The sequence below is a fragment of the Cercospora kikuchii genome (genome assembly GCF_019650295.1).
Source record: "Cercospora kikuchii DNA, contig_00005, whole genome shotgun sequence".
NCBI lineage: Eukaryota > Fungi > Ascomycota > Dothideomycetes > Mycosphaerellales > Mycosphaerellaceae > Cercospora > Cercospora kikuchii.
Window position 1 is genome coordinate 994,752 of NW_025408586.1, and position 21,459 is coordinate 1,016,210.

Sequence of the window (21,459 nt, forward strand, 5' to 3'; positions counted from 1 at the left end):
TGCAGTGAGCTATCATAGACCTTGCGCAACGCATACACCAGTAGAGTCATGCCCAGCAAACTCATCCTCGCCGTCTCCCAGTCCCGCACGCTCGCGTCGCTGCCAGAGACCCTCGACGCCCTCGCTGCCACCACCCGCCTCGCGGCGTCGAAGAAGGTAGACCTCGTCCTCTTCCCCGAAGCATATCTGGGAGGATATCCGCGCACCGCTGCCTTCGGCGCCAGCATCGGCTCTCGAACCGACGATGGCCGCGAGCAATTCTTGCACTACTTCCGCAGCTGCGTAGACTTGGGAGACACGCCGCTTGGAGCAGGCGATGACTGGGTGAAGCGAAAGCTGCCCGTTGCGGAGGGCAAGGAGTATAGAGGTGATGGCACACGTGAATTCCTGGAGAAGGTGGCGCGAGACACGGGTGTCTTCATCGTGACAGGTGTGGTTGAGAAGTCCGGCGGCACGCTGTACTGTGCCGTGCTCTACGTATGTCCCGAAAAGGGTGTCCTCGGCAAAAGGCGTAAAGTCATGCCAACGGGCTCAGAACGACTGGTGTGGGGCCAAGGCAGTCCATCGACGCTGAAAGCAGTGACAACCACGATCAGAGGTGTCAAGCTGACCATGGCCGCTGCCATCTGCTGGGAGAACTTCATGCCGCTGCTGCGATACAGCTTGTATAGCCAGAACGTCAACTTATGGTCAGTATTGCCGAGATCACATCGAGCACTTCATTAATTTTGATATTAGGCTGGCACCCACTGCAGACGCGCGTGATACCTGGCTACCATTAATGAGAACAATCGGAGGAGAAGGCCGATGCTTCGTCCTCAGCAGCATCTCATGTCAAAAGAGAAAGAACCTCCCCGGCTGGGTCACAGGTCAAGCAACTCCTGCATCTTCCGCCGCAGCAAAGTCCCCTTCGCTTGTCAACGGCTCGCTCTCGCCCGCCCGCGGTCGCCGAAGATCGACAATCGTCAAAGAAGACCAACACGAACTCGTCCTCCCAGCACTGAACGAGGAAAATGGCTCCGATCACGCTTCCGCTGAACAAGAGCAAACAGTTGCCAGCATCCTCGCCAAAGCCAACGTGACCGACACGAGCGACCCTCGCGGCGAAGATTTCGTCTGTCGCGGCGGCTCCTGTATCATCGGCCCCATGGGCCAAGTCCTCCAAGAGCCCCTTTGGGAAGTCGAAGACGGCGGTCTACTAATCCAAGAAGCAGATTTCGAAGACTGCGAGCGTGGACGACTAGATCTCGATGTCGCAGGAAGCTATTCAAGAAACGATGCTTTCAAACTGACAGTCGAAGGCTTGGACCTGAACCCTCCACCTACTTAGATGGCATTGTCGCACTTCCCCCGTATGAAGAATCATGTCAAACGACGTATGAAGCAACACAAAAGATGAAAATCCAAAGAAGTCTACGAAACGGAGCCAAAGTCCATCTGATATGCAGAAAAAAGGACGTGAACGAAGTGAACCAGCAAGAATGTATCAATGTCGGCAGACATGTAAGACTCTATTAGTACCAAACGACTTCAATTATACTTTAGACAAACCCCTCGCACATTGCCACACTGTAGTGATATCTGGTGTCTACGAAATCCGTGCCTTTCCCGCAAAAGCCACGCGTTCCCACAGTAGGATAAAAGTACCGCTCGTGCAAAAAGCTAAACGCGACTTCACGTCCTCCCTCCTCTCCTCTGCGACGACTCCTTCCTCATAAAGCTGAACCTACGCCACATCACAGGCAACCACAATGCCATTCTCCCTCGAGAGGGAGAACATGTTCTCGACATCGTAAATCCACAATCAATATCAAAGGGAGTCATGAGAACACTCTCTGCCGTTGCAAGCAACAAGTCTCGTCTGGAAAGACTCACTTCACTTGACTTCAACTCGCCCCACCCATCAACACAGAGTTCGTGACGCCAAACGACAAAAGTGACAAAGAGCCTCGTGCCATCTCATCTTCATTCAGAAAATAAAACACAAGTATGAAAAGAAAATAGGTGGTAGTGGTCCTCCAAAAAATTTCTTTCCCATTTTCTTGCCCTTGCGCGCCATCTTTCCATGCTCTTTTCCTATCTTGAAATGCTTCCCGTAGCCCCACATCGCACGTCTGATTCCAGGAGAAACTCAGACACCCAGGGCTCAAGTTCTCAGACACCTTCCAGCACCATACACAACAAAACAAAAATAATGACTAGACATACACACACAACCAAAAAGGACAGCCATGCATCAAAAGGGGTTTGATTTTTCGCTCGAGGTCTTTCCATCTTCAAGGTCGTTAAAAAGGGACGATTTTCTCCTCAAGGCGTCGAACGATGCGTAAAACAAATGCCGACGTGTGCTCGTGATAGTTGGGCGTATAATTCAGCCGCCAGACGAGCGCGCATGCAGCAGCTGAATCTTGCAGAAGGGACCAAACAGGCAGTGATGCGGAGATTGAGATATACGCACCAGAGTCGTGCCCGGTGCCCGCCGGAAAGCACCACATGTCATTGAAGGATTTCTCGAGGCCGGGCTGCGCGCTGCGCTCACCCAGGAGCGCCAACACAACTCCTTCCACTTCATAGCGCAATGTGCATCGGATGCAAACAAAAGAACTCGGCCGTTAGCCTGCTGTAAAAGTGGCTGATAATTGTACATTGCGACGAATGCCAAATTGATTTTTCATGTCAGGTGAATGCCGAAGCGCCAGATCACTGGCCATAGCCGTTTCCATTTGCATTGTTCCGGCCTCGGCCTCGTCTGCCGTTGCCGTTCATGGGACTTTGCTGCGGCATCTGTCCTTGCGAATAGTATTGCTGCTGAGGCATATATCCATATCCATTGACAGTGCCTGGCATGCCGAGCATTTGATTGCCGTATCCTTGTGGCTGGAAGCCGGTCTGCATGCCCATACCAGGAGGCACTCCACTCATGTTCTGCCGGTATGGATCAACCATCTGTGGCGCGGGAGACGCAGGTCCGTAAGGGCTCATGCCAGCTGGGGTGTTGTAGAAGCCAGGAGCACGACCCATGCCTCCTTGTGCCATCATCGCTTGTTGATACTGCATATTGATAGGACTGATCCCTGCGTTCGAAATGGCAGGGCTGTGCGTGTACTGCTGTGCATAAGGGTCAAAGCCATTTGACTCCATGCTGATCGTACGTTGCAGCCCGGCACCCATGTTCGGGTCCATGTGCTGGGGAGTGCCGTATGAACCGCGCGCGAAGTTGTTCTGAGTGTCGAGATGTGGACCATGGCCATTGGCTGGGCGAGATCTTGAATGCGAACGACTGTCATGACTGACTGGAGTACCGCCGTGCCGTGTGGACATGCCGACCTCATCCATCAACCTCTTATAGCCCTGAGATGGTTGAGCCTTGAGACGGACAAGTACGTTGCGGACGTTCTGGATGCATTGTGGACGCATGGAATCGTCCAAGAAAGGAGTAGTGAGCACCTTGAAGACAAATGTGGCTCCACAAGCTTGGTCGGAAATGACATCGTACAGCGTCTGATCTTCGAGGAACAAGGCCCGGAGGATACTGTCGCGCGCGTCTGCTTCGTTGCGCTGGTTGATGATTTTGAGGACGGTGAGATAGGCAACTTTGTGGGTGCACAGATGCACAAGGTGAGGAATTATGCGTGGTGCCAAGACTGATCGACGATTTGCGTACGTGCAGGTGTCGAGGAACCAGGTCAGCAGCAGCGCACCGTTCGAATTGGTGGCAAGCTGCACACTGTGTAACGCAATGGCAGCAGCCATCAGCCTCTTCTGGTCATGGGTAGCGAAATGGCTTTCCAGACAGGCACGCATCGCCCGAGCTCCGAAACGTCCTTGCGCAACGTCCCAGAGCTTACTCAGCATCGTATCGAAGATGAAGTTGTTCGAAGGCGACTGGAATCGCAAGCAACACTGCATGACATAGTTGCCATACTGATCCAGGAACAGGTTGACTCCGTGGGGCTTGAGAGCTTCCACGATGAGGTTCATCTGGGCAGGGGTCCTTGCAACGTCGATGATCTTCTGAGCTGCCCAAGTGCCGTTCTTGTGGACACCAATCTCAGCCAAATGCGGCGCAATCTGGGTCAGCATTGCCTCCTTTGTCTCTTCGGAGCAGTTTTCAAACAGCTTCTGTACGACAGTGTTTCCGAGATAGTCGGACGATAGCTCGGCAATCTCCGGTAGCATGTCCATGGCGATGGTTTCAATTTCCATTGGCGAGATGGAGTTGTTGTCAATTCGCTTCCTAATCTCACGCAAACGCGGAGCGTCGTGCACGCGGTTATGGCTGGGCTCTGGGATTGGTGGGATCTCCGGGAGAAATGCATTGTAGCTCATCGCATGCTCAAGGCTCTGGTCATTGCGCGCCTGCTCCTCTGGCGAAGCTCCGAATTGTTGAACGATCTCAGCAATCTCTTCTCGCAGCTCGAGCAGGTCTGGTGTGACGAGGGCGGCTGCAGCAGTTTCTGCATTGATGTTGGCCCCTGTGCCAGCGCCGGATCCATCGTTGCGGCTCTTGGAGACGAATGGGTCTGGGCTAGGCGAAGGATAAGCTCCGTTGGCCCCAGGCGTGTTGGAAGCACTCTGCTCTTTGGCAAATCCAATCCTGACTGGGCCACATCCCGGGAAGATTTCTTTGCCGTTGCACGTTGCCTTTGCAGATATGGCGCTCTGGATGTTCTCGAAGTTCACGAATCCACAGCTCTTGTGAGTCAAAACTCTGGCGAACTCGATGGGGCCAAACTGACCGAATATGACGTTGAGCGAGGAAACTGTGGTAGAGGAAGGTATATTGCCCAACCACAAAGACCGTGTTGGCGATTCCAGACTGCCAGTGTCAAGGCCATTATCATAGGAGGCCTTCTTGTTCAAGTTCATGTTATGAACCGCGGCTGCGAGATTGCCATAATCCGAGCCATCGTTGCTTTGCAGATCAGCGGCGCTAATGCTATTGTCCAGTCGTGATGGCGTTGGCATGTAATTGCGAAGTACCCTTGACGAAGGAGAGTCCAAAACGCCGGCAGTGCGAGCCCTTGGCCTATTGGCGCTTGCATAGTTGGCGAAGGCCTGGACTTCGAGATTGTGCTGACGAACTGCCTCGTGGATCGCAGCGGCAGCAGCAGCGGCGTCATCAGTCGAAGGTGTGATGGCTCCGTTACCATACATTTGCTGCTCCATGATTCCGTAATCGTCCATCTCGTCTTGATCTCCATTTGCGTACTTCTCCTTTGCGTTGACTGAGTAGGATCGGAAGCGGTTTGCGGTGTTCTTGTTGTTGAATGCGTTCAATGCTGCCAGATCAGCAATTGTCACCCCATTCTGGCGTTGCTGGTTCATCAGCATGTCCATGTTCGCCTGAGACAAGCTGTTTCTGCCCTGTTGTGGTGTATCGACCAGACCCAGATAATCAAGAGTCCGGACGTCGCCATCAGCAGGCGAGGCAATGGGCGATGATGGACCATCAGAGGATCTTATGCTCTGAAGTGTGCTCGCTCTTTCCCGTCCAGCCATCCAACTGCTCGCAAAGAGTGAATTGCCAAACGGATTATTGCCGAGCAGTCCCGGGCGTTGTGGCATCGACCCAGCTCGCAGTCGAGACAGCAGCGCTGCATTGCTTGTTGGCGGGCCTCGAGAGTTGATTGATGGTTCGCCCATAGCTGGTGATCCATTGGCGTAGGTCGATGATGGTGTTACCTGACCGGACTTCGACATTGTCGGCTGTGGTTGCGAGCCATTCAGTATGGACATAGCTGGGAAGCGAGATGGCACCGTGCCGGCTCGTGTGCGTCGAGTGGAGGACGATGCGGAGAGATTGTTGGGGCTACCAGCGATGGCTTGCCCGGCGTCGAAGTCAGGAAAGCTGTCACTGCCTGGAGACTCTGGGATGGTCTCGCGCAGAGGTGTTGAATGGCCACTGCCAGATGTCGGCGGGCCCCAAATTTGCGGTGTCAAGCCTTCTTGTTGTTGAATCTCGCGTGCACTGCCAGAGATCAGCCCCATTCTGTTCAGTGTCTGGCAGGCTGGTTGTAAAGAGGCTGGACATGCAACTCACCGTTTCGGAAACAAGCGACTCCCCGTGTATTCCTTGGATGGAGAGCCAGCTCCAGCGCGACCAGTTCCCGCCTGGCTTCCAGCTCCGGCTAGACCATTGCCTAGAGGATAGCGGAAGCTTGATCCCGCAGGAGCTTCGATCGGCGAATTGCCTTGTGACGTGTTGGCAGAACGCGTTTGATGCATGTTGAGTTGTGGCAGGCCCTCGAGGTTGAGTTTGTAGTCTGGACGATTCGAGGGAGCCATTATCAATTAAGTTATTGATAAGGTTGGATAAGACGTTTCGTGCCTGCCGAGCCTTTCTAGATCTGCCTCTGGTCAAAGGAGTGTGAGGTGGACTGTGCCACGATCAAATGTACAAGTCTGTCAGCGGTGTGTCGTCGAGATCACGCTGAGATTGTAGCACTAGGATTCTCGATGCGTGACACGTGATGATTGTGCGTTTCTTTCAATCAAGTCCAGCTTGGCCGGGAGTCGAATTTGCTCCGGTGGCTCACGGTCTGCCAGCACTGCGGCGCCCGGATGATGTGCAGATGCAGAACGAGGCGATTGCCAGAGCACAGCCCTCGTACAACCAACGTCTCTTTTCGTGCTTGCGGCGCGGTCGATGTTGAGAGCGTGTTCCAAACTCTCTCCTGTTTCACCTGCGTGCTCGGCAGGTCATACAGGGACGGAGTAGAATGACGCTGGGCGGGTGCGGGTGTGATGGGAGGTGGTGACGAGACTCGGCCGGTTTCAATATCGATAGGCGTGTGCGAGGAGGAGAGGGATGGCTGGCGTGCAATATTAGGCCGGCTGGATGCTGCAATATACAGACGCAGCCCAATGGTGCAGCGTCTGGCGAAGGGTAGGTGGCAGTGCGGACGGGAATTTGGCAGGGCGAAGTTGCTCGGTGCTCCGCTAGCAAGCAGACATCGGCGGAGCCCAGGGCGGGCGAAGGGAGCGGGCGGTGGTGGTGATGGATGGCGGTGGGTGGAGGGGCGATGGGGAAGATGTGTGTGCAGTCGCGGTGGTCGACTGCTGCTGGTCGATCCCGATGCGCAAGACACGTTCCGGGGCAGCAGAAGAAAGCTTGGCCGCGTGGGTGGGTGCGCTGTTTCACCTTTTTCCTGCCGAAAGCGCCTCTCACTTTCACTGCGCGTCGTCGTCTTCACACCAGCGCAGCACGCTCGCTTGCGGCTCAAAACACCGCGCCGCCGTCGTCCTGAGTGGTGGTGGTGGTGGTGATGCGACTTTCCCTCGTCCCACTGGCCGGCCCTTGCGCAGAGTCTGCCTCTTCCTGGTCCGCCTCCTGAGCGCTGCTTCAAGGGACACGAGGGCGCGCCCCAAACCCAAGTGCGACGCTGCTGTCTCGCGCTGTGATTGGCCATAGGGCTGCAGCTGCAACCTGAAACGCAAGCGTGGCGAGCAAGGAAGAAGTGCCCCAGGACGCCGTGCCGGCTCGTGTGAGAGGCTGCTGCTTTCGGTGGTCAAACCGGAGTGCTGCAGTTCGATTCCAGGACCACGTTTGTGAAGTGGTCACACATATCACAGGCCACTGAGCTCGTCGCCACGCATCGCGACATCAAATGATGAGCGCTAAATGGCCTAGATGCGAGTCGGAGCACGGACCGCAGGTATAAGTGAATGCTCCAACCCTTTTCTCCGAACATGAAGGGAGTTCTCTGCTAGTGAAGACGCATGATAGTGCCACGCGGAGCTGGCTGACTGAGACAGGACTACAAGTGCCTTCTGCCGGGGATCTGGGGTATGCTTCGGAGAACTATAGCTCGCTGCGAAGAGCGACCAGTATGGTCTACATGCGAGAAAGATGCTATCGCTATCGTTACTGGTCGTGACATGTTCTTACAATGCTCTGGCTTTGCGCCGTGGTATCTGTATCACCCAGCACGGTACAAGAAAATTTCTGTTCATCAAGAGCTGCCAGCGGCAGCATTGGCAGACCCTCGAATGTTGCTTACAACACCCGTCCCCAGGTCATTAATATCCTCATCGACTTCTTCATCGCCTCTGTCAGCTTTGTCTTCATCGAAGTATACTACAGGGGAACAGTCAGCACATAGTAATTTCTGCGGGAAGCTGGGCGACAATCTTACCATGAGGCGTGATAAACCAGCTGACAATAAATGCCAGCCCAAAAGTAGCACAAAGACACACGAAAACCGCCTGGTTGAACTTGCCGACTGTGGCCGCAAAAATGGCACTGAACACAGCCGGCGAGACAACTCTGGCCAGGGCGTGCAAAAGCCCGATTGCGCCAAGGAGCTGTCCTGTACGATCTGCAGGAACATGCTTCGTCAACGCAGACTGCAACGTCGGTGATCCAATTCCTCCAAGAGATGCTACGACTCCGGAAAGGATGAACGCCGAACCTTGGCGAGCCAGTGTATAGCCTAGGAAGCCCATGGAGTCAATGAAAATGGCCACTCGGATGATGGTTAAGTCAAACATGTCTGCGCCAGTATTCTTTGTCTTGCGCGAACTTGCTTTCCCGCGCACGATACGTGTCAATCCTGGCAAAATGACCAGCAGGCAGAAGACTCTAGTGCTGTTAACGATGGTCATGAATTTGCCAGATTCGAATGTCTGCCATCCGAATTGCTGGCGCATGTAGATTAACACCACCGCCATGCTGCCCATTGCCACTCCAAACACGATTGTATCAACTGCGGCCAGCACAAGGAGATTCCGTCGCAGAGCTTTACTGCTGCCAGGACCCTTTGGCCGCAAAATCTTTAGTGGCTCCAGAATATTGAACGAGCGGAGGTTGTTGATCCAGTCTCGATTCGGGTCCTTCTCCGCTTGCAACGACTCATGCTTTTCCTGAGCGATCGCCTTCCGCTTCTCTGACAACGACTCCGGCACAACGAATCCAACGAAGAGCATGAAAGCCACGTGTACGGCTCCGAGGATCCAGAATATCGTGACAATCTTACCGGTCCACTTCACAATATAACCGGCTATTATTGGGCCCACTGCGATGCCTGTGAACAGCGATGCGTGGAAATATCCAAAGGCCACATTCCTCATGTTCGGCGGAGTGCAATCTGTTGCATATGCATTCGCGATCGACATTGCCACGATGAAAGATCCCGTCAACCCATCGAATGCGTAGCTGAGCAACAAAAGTGGCACAGGAAACGTATTGGGATACGTCGCGGCGAAGATGGTAATGACTTCGCCACATATTGTTCCCAAACTCGTGATGACCAGAATCGGTTTGCGACCATATCGATCCGACAACACTCCCAGCTTCGGTGCCGTGAACGCTGATAATACACCAGCAATGAGCGAGCCCCAGAGATTGAACATGGATGTCCGAGCCGACACTTCGGGAATCTGGCATTGATCATTTCCACCTTCGATGTTGTTAAAATCAACGGGTATTAGGTGGGTGAAGCCAGGATTCAGGGCATTGCGTTCCGAAATGTACTCTCTGCACACCAGATCCAATATCAGATTCATCTTGGGCGCGATGATGCCACCGAATGCGCATGCCATGATGAAGAAAGGGCCCAGCACCCAGTATATCGAGGGTCGTCTGTACCATGGTAGATGTTCGAAGTCTATGCTCCCCGGCCACGAGGGCCTTCGGTCCCCTTCTTGTTCTCCATGTTCTCTTTCTGATCCTCTTCGTCCGGGTAGAAGTGGTTCTCGCTCATCGCAGAACTCCTCATGTCGCGTCGTGACGCCTCCTTTGGCAAGTTTCGAAGCGACCTGCGCTCGTTCGGTTTCTCGTCGTTGCTGTTCTCTCGCAGTCGCTTCTGCGGCTAATCGCACTTCAGCTTCGATCGCCGTCTCGCTGGTATCCATTGTGTATCTGTATCTGCCACCCCTTTCTAGGCTCCAACTATCTTTTCAGTCCCAGTCGCGGGCAAGCTTGGCAGCCTTTCGGAGAGGCCGTGAATGCGTTTACATTGACCAGAATGTAAAGGTGACGCGTCGACAAATTACACCCGTAGGAGATCCGTCCGGTAGGCAGGAGTAGTGTCCAACCCAGGGCTTATCGCATGTCTCGGGTCGATTATCGAGGGGTGATGCAATCAATCGCCGCGGTTACGCGACGGGGACCACAACTGGCAATAGTTTAAAACGAGCCCCTGTCGTCGCGATTTCAGCATACTGAGAAACAAACAATGAAAGGAGAAGAGAGAAGAAGCCTGCTGTATGTACGAAACTATGACCCCAAGACTCTGCGAGTGTGTGTGCAGAACAAGGCCCGGCTTTTAGGGTTGGTGTTGTGTACAAATGATCGGAGATCGCATCAAACTTCGGCAAGGAACAAGCTTCCAACCGGCTTTCGTTTGCTTTCGTGCCACAACCAACCCGAGCACAAGATTCTACTTTCACACTTTCCGAATATTGACATTTGTATCCTGGCGCGGTCTAGTCCTTCGTGGGCTGTACTTCCCACTGGGCCACGAATACACTGTGCTGTCGTCTAGGAGGTAGACACGAAACCGGAGCCAGCGGGGCGAGATCTCGACATGCAGGAAATGGTGATGTCAGGATTGTCGCCTCGTGGCCAATCTAGCGCGCCATCAAACGGCGTTGCGGCTCCTTCTCAACTTCTTTGTCCCATCCTTCCTTTCGAATCGGCCTTCTTTTCATCCGAAGCAGACTTCACGCCTAAGCTCTGTAACCACCAGCATCTCCTGAGAAAGATGCACAAGCATGCCACCAGGGCTGAAACCCGTACACTTCACGTGGCGAAAGAGAATGTCGTGTCATGTCGCGCCTAGCGACGTGTCAAGCGCAACTTTGACGAGTTCCAGCAAAAGCTGCGCCTCAATTTGATGAATGGTCATCACATACCACCTCAACCTTCTACGGCCGCATGCCACGAATGATAGCCCATTTACTTGCTACGACAATGCCACATCATTCACTCACCTCGGATGAGCTGACATCGTAAGACACTAAAGAACTGACGAACAGGAACAGGTATTTCAAAGTTCACGACTGGCCCATGTCTAGCTGGGATTGGCATGCAAGCATCGTAATACGGCCCGATGGCCGAAAGATGGTTCCTGGCACCTGGCTCCTGGTCAAGTGAAGTGGTCGGCGGGGCGGGAGACGAACCTAGTAGACGCGGCGGATCTCGTGAGAGCTGTGCCAGTAGAGTACAATGTTCGTTTGAGAGCATTGCGAGGGCCTGGGCCTTTCCGAGCGCCGAAGCTGACAAACGATATGACTACAAAGTAGCTGAGGTGACTTTTATGCATAGGACGAAGGTTTGGTGGTGAGGAGTAAAGTGTCTTTGATCTGAGGAGGTGGAGAGGGAAGAGGCACCGCTTACAAAGCTAGCAATCAACCGTGGGCACCTCTGAATGCAACTATCTCTGAGTGCATGCGACTTACCAGATTAGCTCTCGATCCATGAAGAGCTCTGCTGGTTGGCTGAGCGACCTACGATTGCACTGAGAGGTAGTTGGATCTACAGGTAGCCACGGTTATGCTGGCCGGTGCGGGATACTCTCTGAAATGCCTCGAGTGCAAGCGCCCAACCAGATTGGCTCTCGATCCATGAAGAGCTTTGCTGGTTGGCTGAGCGACCTACGATTGCACTCAGAGGTAGTCGCATGCAGAGGTATCCACGGGTATACTGGCCGGCGCGGGATGCATTCTGGAATACTTGATGAGAAACAGTTCAATACGCAGCAAGTGGGGTTTTTAAATCGTTCATTCAAAAGCTAAGGCTATAAGTACACAGCTTTTGTGGCACGCGAAGAAGCTTCCGTTCTCTCAAAATACAGCAAGTAAGCAGGAAAAGTCATGTCTCATGTATGAAAAACCCTCCTTTGACACCATTAAGCCGCCGCAGTAGTAGTAGCCGCCCATCATGTTTGTGTCGAAGTGGTATGTCGTCTCAAAATGCAATCTCGCTCAAAAAAGCACCAGTAAGTAACTCGCGTCCAAGAAGATCTCGCAAAACTTTCTCTCTCTCTCGATGTCATGCAGTAGAAAAGAAGACCAAAAGGAATGTGATCGTGCGTTGCAGTCGATGACGATGGAAGGTCGCATGCGGAACTTCGGTGTCGAGACTGGCGATGCGTAACGCGGGTTGTGCGTTGTAGTGATGTGCAGTCGGTGAAGTGTCGTTAAGTAGATGGATTGGAACGTACAACTGTAACTAGACAGTGTATTTGCGCTTGTTGCCGCCGTTGTGGTTGTACTGGCGCGCAGGGCGAGCGCGAGCACGAGCGCGGCCATCGAAGCGTCTGTACCGGTCGCCGAGGCCGTCGAGGTAGCCGGGATGCTTCTCGCGGGCAAGGACCTCAGCTTTGTAGATGCACTCCTTGCATTTGCTCTCTGGGCGGTAGTCTTTCTCGAAGACTTGCGGAGTCTTGGTGCAGACGACGAAATGGTCTTCATCGTCGGCTGGGTTTGGAGGTGTCATGCCAGGCATTTCTGGGAGCAGGATCATGGAGTTGACCGAGCCTTTGCAAGCGTACTCGTAGAACTTGAATTCGAAAGCCTTTATCTCTGCGCGCATGCGCACGACGATGCGGACGAGTTTCTCGATTGGGTCGAGCAGTTCAATGCGGACACGCGCCTCTGTGCCGGTACGCCAAGCGAGGCCGAGCTTGTTGACGATCTGGTCGTTCGTCTTCGCGGCGAAATCTTTAATGAAGTCGTTGAATTTCGGGGTGGTCTCGATGACGCGGCGTGCTGCAGCGATGCGAGCTTCCATGAGAGGGCCCTTGATGGTCCAGTCATCGGCCTGAATGGTGCAGCACCCAACATCAGCCTTCCAGGCGTGCAAGAACTCTGGGGCGTAGCGGGAGAAGGCTTGGTCCAGGACGGGGATATCGAAGATCAGGTCGTTGACGAGGCGCCATATCATGCCATGGATCAGCGATGAATGCAGATAGGTGTGGCCATGTTGAATCAAGTTGATCGCGACCTTGCGGTAGTTGACGTGGCGGGCGGTGAGGTCGATGAAGGCCTCTACCTGCTCGGGAGTGGTGTAGCTATCTGGCTCGAAGCCGACGTATTGGCGGGCGACAAGGTTGATCTTGTCGTTTATGTTGTTAAGTAGCTCCTTGTACGACTTCTGATCGAAGTTCGAGCTGGTGAACGAGGTGTTGCTGAAATTGCTGAGAGACGAAGCATTGGAGCTGCTGCGAAAGTGGACAAACTTTTGAGGAGACTTCTGTTTGAAAGATGCAGTGGGCGTTGGAGAGCCGACCTCTTCACGGGCAGACTTTTCGGGGCGAGGACTCTGGCTAGGCGAGAGCATGGCGGTGAAGTATCCGGAATCAAATGGACCACTGTGACGAGCGCCTGGTGAGCCGCGCGTGTCTGGGTCCTCGAAGAAGAAATGGTTCTTGTTTGCTGCGAGCAGGCGGGCGGCTCGCGGGCTCTCATCGACCAGCGCCTCAGAGCCTTCGACCAGTTCGCGCAGACTCTCCGCGCTGCTGTTGCTCACGGACGGGCTTGCCAGCAAGACTCTGCGCGTGTGTCAGTGTTGCCGTTTGTTGCAGTTTGCGGATCTCAACTGACCCGCCGTCGGATTCATCATCAGTGATGTAGTCGTTGGGTGATGCTTTGATCTCATCACCGATTGCGCCAAAGCAGTATCTGCCAGCACGCGGAGGCGTCAAAGCGCGAGAGCTCAGCGCCATCTTGAACGACTTCGAGTCTAGCGTGAGGGACTTGAAGAATGACGGAGGTGGATGGACAAGTGATTGGAAGAAATGTAAAGGGGGAAGTGCAGTGGAGGTAGTCGAGATGCAACCTCCTTTGGTAAGAGGATGTGGGGGAAAAAAGAAGAGGTGGAAGAGGTTGTAGAAGAGGTGGAAGTAGAGGCAGCGCGCATGACAGCGCTAATTCACCCGCGACCCACTCTGACAATAAGAGCCCTCGTGACAATGGTATCAGCGTGACTGACAAGTGAAGGTCCGGCCCTTATTGGCCGGGGATTGTCGAGGATTGAAGCAAACCCGCAGTGACAATAGGGAAGTTGTCATCTGTGGTTACACACGAGCTTGCACAATCGCTAGGTGGTCCATGTAGCTGACTCGGAGCCATGGCATTGGCCGGTTGGGGATCTTCATGAGTTTGGGTTGAAGCTCATATGCGCGCTAAGGGATTTTGCTGCATGTGTGCAGAAAACGGCGGAGCTTCACATGAAGTCGACGCAACAATCAGCACATTGGCCCCTCACTTGCTACGGTGAGGATCTTGCATGCTACGATTCATGGGCAGGTGAAGCGGTTTATCGGCAAGGACTTCGAACCTGAGCGCAATTGTGAGGTTAGGACCGGAGCATCTGTATTGAGCAGGGATTTGGTGAACATCGCGTTTGGTAAGCTGACAATCTTCACGCATCAAGAATGAATGCAGTCGGCGCAGTCGGCACAAGAACTCAAGGCTCCCAATCGTATGCGCGCAGTAATGCCGGAGCATCATATGAGACTGTAATCAATTTTCTCAGCACCCATGTTCTCGGAGCGGAAAGTAACCTTCTGTTCTTGCACTCTCTAGCAACTGTGTGCTACGCGTCTGCAATTTGGTTGCGATCGAACGAGGATGAAGGGCTCTTGTCCCATTGAATGTAATGCGCGAATGTAAGAGTCGCAACGACAATGTTAGCCGTGAGCACTGTGAGAAGGAGGAAGTGAAGTGAAGTCGCAAGTCGTGTCGGGACTCGGGACCGAATTCGTCTCCGCCTCGGCGTTCTTTCTCTCCCTTTCTCTTGCCTGCCACACTTGACACTCTGTTCTACAGCCATCTCCATCTGTCCCATATGTCTCGTCCTATCAGCGTTCAAGCAAATATTCCATGTCTCCATCCACCTGCCGATGATCGCCGACATGTTCCCTCGCGATGGCTGCCGAAAGAGGCATTGCTTGGAGCTGCATCAATAGCGCTCGGAGATCTGCAACGTGCTCTCCATTTGAAGACACAAACGTGCATTCGCAGGATCTAGCGGGCGCCGTGGCAATGTATTTCTCTTCGACGTTGCACAATGCCGCCGCCTTGGCCTGCCCTGCATTGAAGATCTGCTTCGCAAGATAAGTACCGCGCGCTCCGCAAGCTCTCGATGCCCCGGCATGCATTTCAAGGTGAACTCGCCTGTTTACTACTCCAATGGCGCGGCAATTCTCACACGATAAGGAGGCACACGTTGCTTCCTCGGACGCTGAGGACAGCTTCAGCCGCGATAGCGACGTTATCGCCCAGACTCGCGTTGAGCGTGTTTTCAACACGATCCAGTTCTTCGCACTCAGTATTACCTTCATGAGCAGCTGGGAGGCCGTTGCCGGCAATCTATACACGGTCTTCTACAATGGCGGTCCGCAGACACTGGTCTGGGGCTTCTTGCTCGTATGGGCAGGCGCCATGGCACAAGCTGCTTCGTTGGCAGAAATGGCGTCCATTCAGCCCATCTCCGGGGCGATGTATCACTGGACATATGCTCTGGCGCCGTTGAACATAAGGCGCTTCGCAACTTGGATGCAAGGTTGGATTACCTGGGCCGGCTGGCTCTCAATGACGATGGGAATTGGCAATTCGACCGCCTATGTGAGTTACTGGCTGCGTCGCGTCTGACTGCGCAGAGGCCGGTCCAAGACCCTCCCTTGCTGACGTTCCACAGTGGATCACTAGTCTGGTTCAGCTAAATTATCCAAACTATGATCCCAAGCTGTGGCATAGCACACTGATGATTTGGGCGGTACTGCTCCTTACGACAAGCATCAATCTGTACAAGTTCGGCAAGCTCGTGCCCTGGATAGAAACTGTGGCAGGCTGTCTCCATGTCTCCATGTTTGTGGTATTCAGCATCGTACTGCTGGCTTTGGGTCCTAAGCACAATGCCGACTTCGTCTTTTTCAGCAGGGTCGACTCCGCACTCACTTCCGGATGGACTAATGATTTCGTCGGCTGGAATCTAGGCTTACAGACTTCGGTATGGTGTTTCGTTGGTAAGTGGGCGTCTCCCGGTGGCCTGCCCTCGTCCACGCTAAACAAGTATCAGGATTTGATTCTGCAGTCCATCTTGCAGAGGAGGTACGGAAACCAGCCAGAACCGTGCCATCCGTGATGGTCCTGACTATTCTCATCAATGGAGCGATGGCTTGGCTCTTCATTCTAGTCATTCTCTTCACCATGGGAAATCCTGACGACGCACTCAATTATCCGCAGCCCATGCTTGTTGTGATGCTCAACGCCACAGGGTCGGCTCGTGGTGCCACCGCAATGGGCTCCTTGTTGGTAGTGATCTCCATCTGTGCCATGATCGTCAATGTGGCCTCCATGTCGCGTCTAAGCTGGTCTTGGGCCAGAGACGGTGCTCTGCCAAAAGTACTTGCATACGTAAGACCATCTTTGTGAAACAGAAAAGAAAACTTTCTAACATTCGCTAGGTTGATTTCGTCAAACGTGTACCTGCACGAGCTGTACTACTTTCAGTAGCCATTGTGGTCCTTCTGTCACTCGTCAACATCGGCAGCAGCGTCGCGCTACAGGTGTTCATCTCGTTGAGTACGCTGGCGATGTACATCAGCTATTTCATTGCCATCCTCATGATGCTCTTGCGACGATTCGGGTCGAGTCCGCCACAGATGGGACCATGGACGATGGGACGCCTAGGTCTGGCAGTCAACGCATTTGCGTTGATTTACACCGCCTACGCCATCATCTGGCTGCCTTTCCCAACCACCATGCCGATCACTGGGGCGAACTTCAACTACAGCAGCCCGATTCTGGCTGCTGTGGTACTCATTGCCGTTGGTTGGTGGTTCGTCAAGAGGAATAGTTGGCCTGGACTGCGTGAGGACATCATCGAAGTCGCCATCACCAAGGATTAATGTCTGTGCGCAATCGCAATGAACCATACCTCCTTCGCAGACAAGGGAAATTTTCATCAGTCAGGCCTTCGAAACCACTGCGCTTTGAAACTCAAGTTCTCACCAATGTCAGTGGTGTTGACGTGCGAAACAGGCATGCGGTGATTTCAATCTCCTCGATCCTTCTCTCGATTATTGGCTCAATGAGACTCCACCAATGAGATCCTGCGAAGCCGAAGCTCACATCTCAGCTCAGCTCTCCTTTCGAACTTCGCTTCCCCAACACACAACCACGCATATCGCAACTTACTGCTTAGTCCGTTGGTCTCTTGTGACATGATAACAGCAAAGATGTCTTACTCATGCCTGCCTTCATGGCCTCTGGTCCTGTTCGGCGTGCTCGAGCCTTTCGCACTGTACGTATACCCTGGTCTATTCAACGGCAAACAAGAAGCCGGCACTGAGATTGCTACAACAGAGTATGGGCATACATCACCGCCATGACCGACGGGTTCACTTTCTTCGCGGGCCAAGCTCCGAACCATGAGATTGGATTGGTGGACTTCACTACACAAGCGCAAGCTCTAACCTTGCAAATGGGCAATGTCCTACTTCTTCTGGGCGCCATGGCGATCATTTGCTGCTGGACAAAGCACTCTGAAATTGCCAAGTGGTATCTTATCGCCGTCGCATTCGCAGACATTGGCCACATATATGCTGTCTACGCAGCTGTGGGCCCGGCATATTTCTGGAATTTCGCGGAGTGGAACGACATGACCTGGGGAAATGTGGGCGTGAGCGCTTTCCTGCATGTGAATCGATGGGCGACGGTTGCAGGGCTATTCGGAAGCATGTCCGGAGAGCGAGCGAGAGCGAAGAAGGTGCAGTGAATGGACACGATCAAGGCAATGTGGATAAGGAGGTGGCACCAATCATGGAATGTTCCGCCGCAACAGCCGGCAAACCTGTTCTCGACAAAGCGCACTCACAATGCATTCTGCCAGCATGAACATGCACGAATGGTACGAGCAAAAAGCAGGGATTGAAACGACTTCTGACTTCAGCATGACATCAATTCGCTTAATACATCTTCCGACACCTCGCTGAAACGACCTGTGTAGCAAGTCCAAACACCTTCAAACAAAGCCATTAGCAGACTAAATCTCAAAATGGATTCTCCAAAGTCACTCCAACCAGTCGTCCTGCCACCGACTACGGATCGCGCCAGCAAGCTCAAAGCCACCTGCCACGGCTTTGCGAAAGCACTAGAAGCCCCACCATCTCCGGAGAAACTGTGCAGCAGGTTCTTCACTTCTTCGCCCAAGATCACAGAGCATGGCCCGGAGTGGGCACGCGAACGCCTACCATTCTTGGCAAAGACTTACTCTGGCTCGGATGAGTTTGTGAAGTACTTCAAAACATTGTCTGAAGTCTTGTCCATGAAGCCAGACCCCGCTCCTGCTTCGCATCAGTTTGCTGTGCAGGTAGATGCCTTCCGAGAGACTGAAGATGAATCCCAGGAAAATGGACATGTCAGAGGTAGTGGACTGGTCTTCGTGCAAGGCGGAGGAGAGTTCAAGTCTGTGAAGACGGGCAAGTCGTGGAAAGAGACGTTTGTTTGGAAGTTTTCGGAGTTTGATCAGGATGGGAAGATCGGACATTGGGAGATCTGGGCTGATCCTTTGAGTGCTTGGAATGCTGTGAGCGATGGACAGGCGGAGGCTGGGGCCTAGGTCTTCAGAGAGCCGCGACGAGTCACGAGCTCGCTCCGGGGCGTGTGAGACCAGAAGGCCGCAGGTGGCTTCCTGTGAAAGTTGTGAGTGGATACAGTGAAGGAGATGTCTAATCACAGTGATTGTTGGCTGTCCACAAATATTGTGCAAGCTTCACATGCTCTAGCCTGTGCTGCACGTTCACATGCAACTTCCGCGACCTCACCTCATAACGGCTCAGTTGATGCCAATCATAACTTGCGACATTCCAGCTTCTGCCAAACTTCTTCCTTTCCCACACATACTCCAGTGATCTGCACCGAAACACACACACCAACACTCTTCAGTCCTCCACACTACTTTCGACACCATGATCGCCCCATTCGAGAGCAACAACAGCGACGGCACTCCATCTCCACCCGGCCGCAACGACAGCGAAGTTCCCGCCTCAGCTGAGGCACCAGTCCAGCTGCAAATCACCTTTCGCCACAATCGCGGCTTCGAGCAGGCTTTCAAGTTGAAGAAGACCACCCGCATCATCAAGGCCATGGTGAGCCATCCGTTCACGCCCACACTTTTCAACAGCGTCCTCACTGACTGCCCATCAGGATGCCTTCAGCGCCAAGATGGAGCGTCCTCGCAATCAACTACGCTTCCTAATTGACGGCCATCGCATTACCGATGGCACTGTGGAAGATGTGAGCGAGAAATCTCCTCAGCTGGATTCACGGGCAAGAAAGCTAACCTGAGATCCAGAACGAGCTGGAGGACGGCGACCAAGTCGATGTTCACGAGGAACAGTTTGGAGGCGGGGATGGCTGCTGTGGTGGCAAGTGTCACTGCGGAGACAAGAACTGCGATGGAAAGTGCTGCAGTGGAAAGGGAGGTTGTGGTGGAGGAAAGGGCAAGTGAGACAATGTAGTTCAGCTCCTGGACGCGGGATGGGAAACTATTTCTGACCTGCTAACTCTGCCATTACGATGATCGTCACTCAGAGAGATGATTAGAGCTTTGTGGAGACTTGCGGCCACATAGGCTGCCAGCACCTGATGCAACGGGCTCGAGCGGTTTGAATGCCCACAGGTGCTTGCAAGAAGACTTGAAATGTAACATTGGAAACATCAAGAAGTCCATCAAAGGTCATCACAAACATCAATGCAATCGATGGCTTCATTACATTCGTTCTCATCTCATTGTCTCATCTACCTGTATATGTGTGAACCATATGCCATGCAGCGCTCCATGCTATGCAAATACCAAACATTTTCGCTCATGTTGCAAACTCTACTCCTCAAGATCCATAACCAACTCATCCTCCACATCACGAGCATACCTCGTCGCGCCGCAAGCCTTCGCGCGAACAGCACGAATGCTTCGGATGGAGTAATCCGGCTTGCTCGGGTTGTACGAAGCCACAAGGTTCGAAGCTTGTTGGAAATAACCATCAATGGCCGGCAGAACGTACTCGCAGCGATCATCGTTGATCTCTTGTGCAATCTGCTGGATGGTCTTGCAGTCTCTTCTCCACTTCTTGTTCTTGAGCTCTTCTAAGCGGTCCTTGACATTTTGGCCGTAGGATCCCTCGCCGGTCCTGATCCAAGTTGTCAGCGGCTGATGTCGCATAGTTTTGGATTGTGACAGTAGGTTTTGCTTACCAAGTACCATTACTCTGCTCAGTTCCATTGCTGCCATTGCTACCGTTCTTTCCCGCGAGGTATGAGTCCAAGACGGCCTTGTTCCCCCAAGTTGGAGCAGTTGAAGAGTACTCAGCAAGCCATGCAAGCTTGGCGGCTTTAGTGAATTCGGCGTCCGAACGGAAGTTCTTCTTTGCAATGTTGTCGAGGAATTTCGATACGATTGCAGTGTCTGCGTACCAGTCCTTCACGGTATACTTGATGATCTGGACATCTGTAAGAGATGCGAATGCTGCTGGAACAGCTTCTGGGTCGGCCTCGGGGAGAGCTTCTGGCACGGCTTCTGGGTCTGGGATGGCGAGAGAAGTGACTGCAGTGGCGAAGAGGCCGGCAGCGAGGGCAGAGAGGAACTTCATCTTGACGGTGCTGGATTCGGATTGACGAGACTTCACTTTACGAGCGAGTGCTGGAAGACTGTCTTGTTGATTTCTGGTGGACGCTGAGAGGAAGCTTCAGTGCATACCTATATGTACCCCTATGGCTTCCACAGAATTTATTGCCATGTCGCGTGCACGTGGCTTCAGTTGCGCCCCAAAGCCACTCATGACAGCTAAATGTGGTAGCCCAGCTGAAAAGGTGAAGTAGACAGCACGGAGACCGCGAAAAGACAAGCTTGTGGCGTTGCGGGCGGACAGGCAGAGCTCTTTCTGGACATCGGACATTGCACGCGAAGCAAGCCACATGCAGTCTGGCCAAGTAGTTTCGGATCGCGGAAAGTCAAGTATACGATGCCGGATACGCCGGTGCGAGGGTCACTCTGACGCTTCTTCGAGGTGTGCAAAGTGAGGCATTTGTCGTGACCTCACGCATCGAGACGCCCAATGATGAGAGTGAAGAAATGCGACTTGACTGCAATTGTGCAAGATCTTCAAGTTTGCATATCGAAACTGTGAAGATGGAAGTGCAACCGAGGCCTTGGAACGCTAAGCGCTAACGTGGTAAATCCTGTTTCACATGCCACGTGGAGAGTGTTCTGGCTATGCTTGGCAACATCCAGACGAGCTGTGGCTTGCACCTTAGCAGCACATGGTTTTTGAGCCGCAAGTTTCGTTCGCTTCGCGCGCTGGCACCGCTGAATTCTGACCGACTTGATGGGAATGAGTCTCACCTCCTCGTGAGCAAAGCGTATCCCTGCGCTGAATTTGCATACGTCCTCGAGACCTTGTGCCGAACGCGTCTTTGTACTTAGAAAGACAATATAGCATCGAAAGCTGT

The 21,459-nt window shown here is 53.3% G+C and overlaps 9 protein-coding genes across 9 annotated transcripts; 5 read left to right on the plus strand and 4 right to left on the minus strand.

Moving 5' to 3' along the window:
- Positions 1 to 48: 48 nt before the first annotated feature.
- Positions 49 to 1,330, plus strand: CKM354_000817700 (uncharacterized protein; the record flags this gene model as incomplete). Its single annotated transcript, XM_044803545.1, has 2 exons — positions 49 to 689; positions 739 to 1,330. 2 exons carry the CDS (start codon positions 49 to 51, stop codon positions 1,328 to 1,330), a joined length of 1,233 nt encoding a protein of 410 aa, XP_044659480.1.
- Positions 1,331 to 2,700: 1,370 nt separating this feature from the next.
- Positions 2,701 to 6,288, minus strand: CKM354_000817800 (uncharacterized protein; the record flags this gene model as incomplete). Its single annotated transcript, XM_044803546.1, has 2 exons — positions 2,701 to 5,971; positions 6,044 to 6,288. 2 exons carry the CDS (start codon positions 6,286 to 6,288, stop codon positions 2,701 to 2,703), a joined length of 3,516 nt encoding a protein of 1,171 aa, XP_044659481.1.
- Positions 6,289 to 7,955: 1,667 nt separating this feature from the next.
- On the minus strand, positions 7,956 to 9,855 carry CKM354_000817900 (uncharacterized protein; the record flags this gene model as incomplete). The annotated part of the gene is made up of 2 exons (XM_044803547.1): positions 7,956 to 8,080; positions 8,139 to 9,855. The coding sequence occupies 2 exons, from the start codon at positions 9,853 to 9,855 to the stop codon at positions 7,956 to 7,958; spliced, it is 1,842 nt and encodes a 613-aa protein (XP_044659482.1).
- A 2,320-nt stretch (positions 9,856 to 12,175) lies between these two features.
- Positions 12,176 to 13,670, minus strand: CKM354_000818000 (uncharacterized protein; the record flags this gene model as incomplete). Its single annotated transcript, XM_044803548.1, has 2 exons — positions 12,176 to 13,496; positions 13,549 to 13,670. 2 exons carry the CDS (start codon positions 13,668 to 13,670, stop codon positions 12,176 to 12,178), a joined length of 1,443 nt encoding a protein of 480 aa, XP_044659483.1.
- Positions 13,671 to 15,138: 1,468 nt separating this feature from the next.
- On the plus strand, positions 15,139 to 16,859 carry CKM354_000818100 (uncharacterized protein; the record flags this gene model as incomplete). Its single annotated transcript, XM_044803549.1, has 4 exons — positions 15,139 to 15,573; positions 15,647 to 15,974; positions 16,028 to 16,365; positions 16,416 to 16,859. 4 exons carry the CDS (start codon positions 15,139 to 15,141, stop codon positions 16,857 to 16,859), a joined length of 1,545 nt encoding a protein of 514 aa, XP_044659484.1.
- A 330-nt stretch (positions 16,860 to 17,189) lies between these two features.
- CKM354_000818200 (uncharacterized protein) lies at positions 17,190 to 17,728 on the plus strand (the record flags this gene model as incomplete). Its single annotated transcript, XM_044803550.1, has 2 exons — positions 17,190 to 17,254; positions 17,317 to 17,728. 2 exons carry the CDS (start codon positions 17,190 to 17,192, stop codon positions 17,726 to 17,728), a joined length of 477 nt encoding a protein of 158 aa, XP_044659485.1.
- Positions 17,729 to 18,007: 279 nt separating this feature from the next.
- Positions 18,008 to 18,571, plus strand: CKM354_000818300 (uncharacterized protein; the record flags this gene model as incomplete). The annotated part of the gene is made up of 1 exon (XM_044803551.1): positions 18,008 to 18,571. The coding sequence occupies one exon, from the start codon at positions 18,008 to 18,010 to the stop codon at positions 18,569 to 18,571; it is 564 nt and encodes a 187-aa protein (XP_044659486.1).
- A 349-nt stretch (positions 18,572 to 18,920) lies between these two features.
- On the plus strand, positions 18,921 to 19,462 carry CKM354_000818400 (uncharacterized protein; the record flags this gene model as incomplete). The annotated part of the gene is made up of 3 exons (XM_044803552.1): positions 18,921 to 19,100; positions 19,159 to 19,248; positions 19,307 to 19,462. The coding sequence occupies 3 exons, from the start codon at positions 18,921 to 18,923 to the stop codon at positions 19,460 to 19,462; spliced, it is 426 nt and encodes a 141-aa protein (XP_044659487.1).
- A 372-nt stretch (positions 19,463 to 19,834) lies between these two features.
- Positions 19,835 to 20,600, minus strand: CKM354_000818500 (uncharacterized protein; the record flags this gene model as incomplete). Its single annotated transcript, XM_044803553.1, has 2 exons — positions 19,835 to 20,141; positions 20,206 to 20,600. 2 exons carry the CDS (start codon positions 20,598 to 20,600, stop codon positions 19,835 to 19,837), a joined length of 702 nt encoding a protein of 233 aa, XP_044659488.1.
- Positions 20,601 to 21,459: the final 859 nt, after the last annotated feature.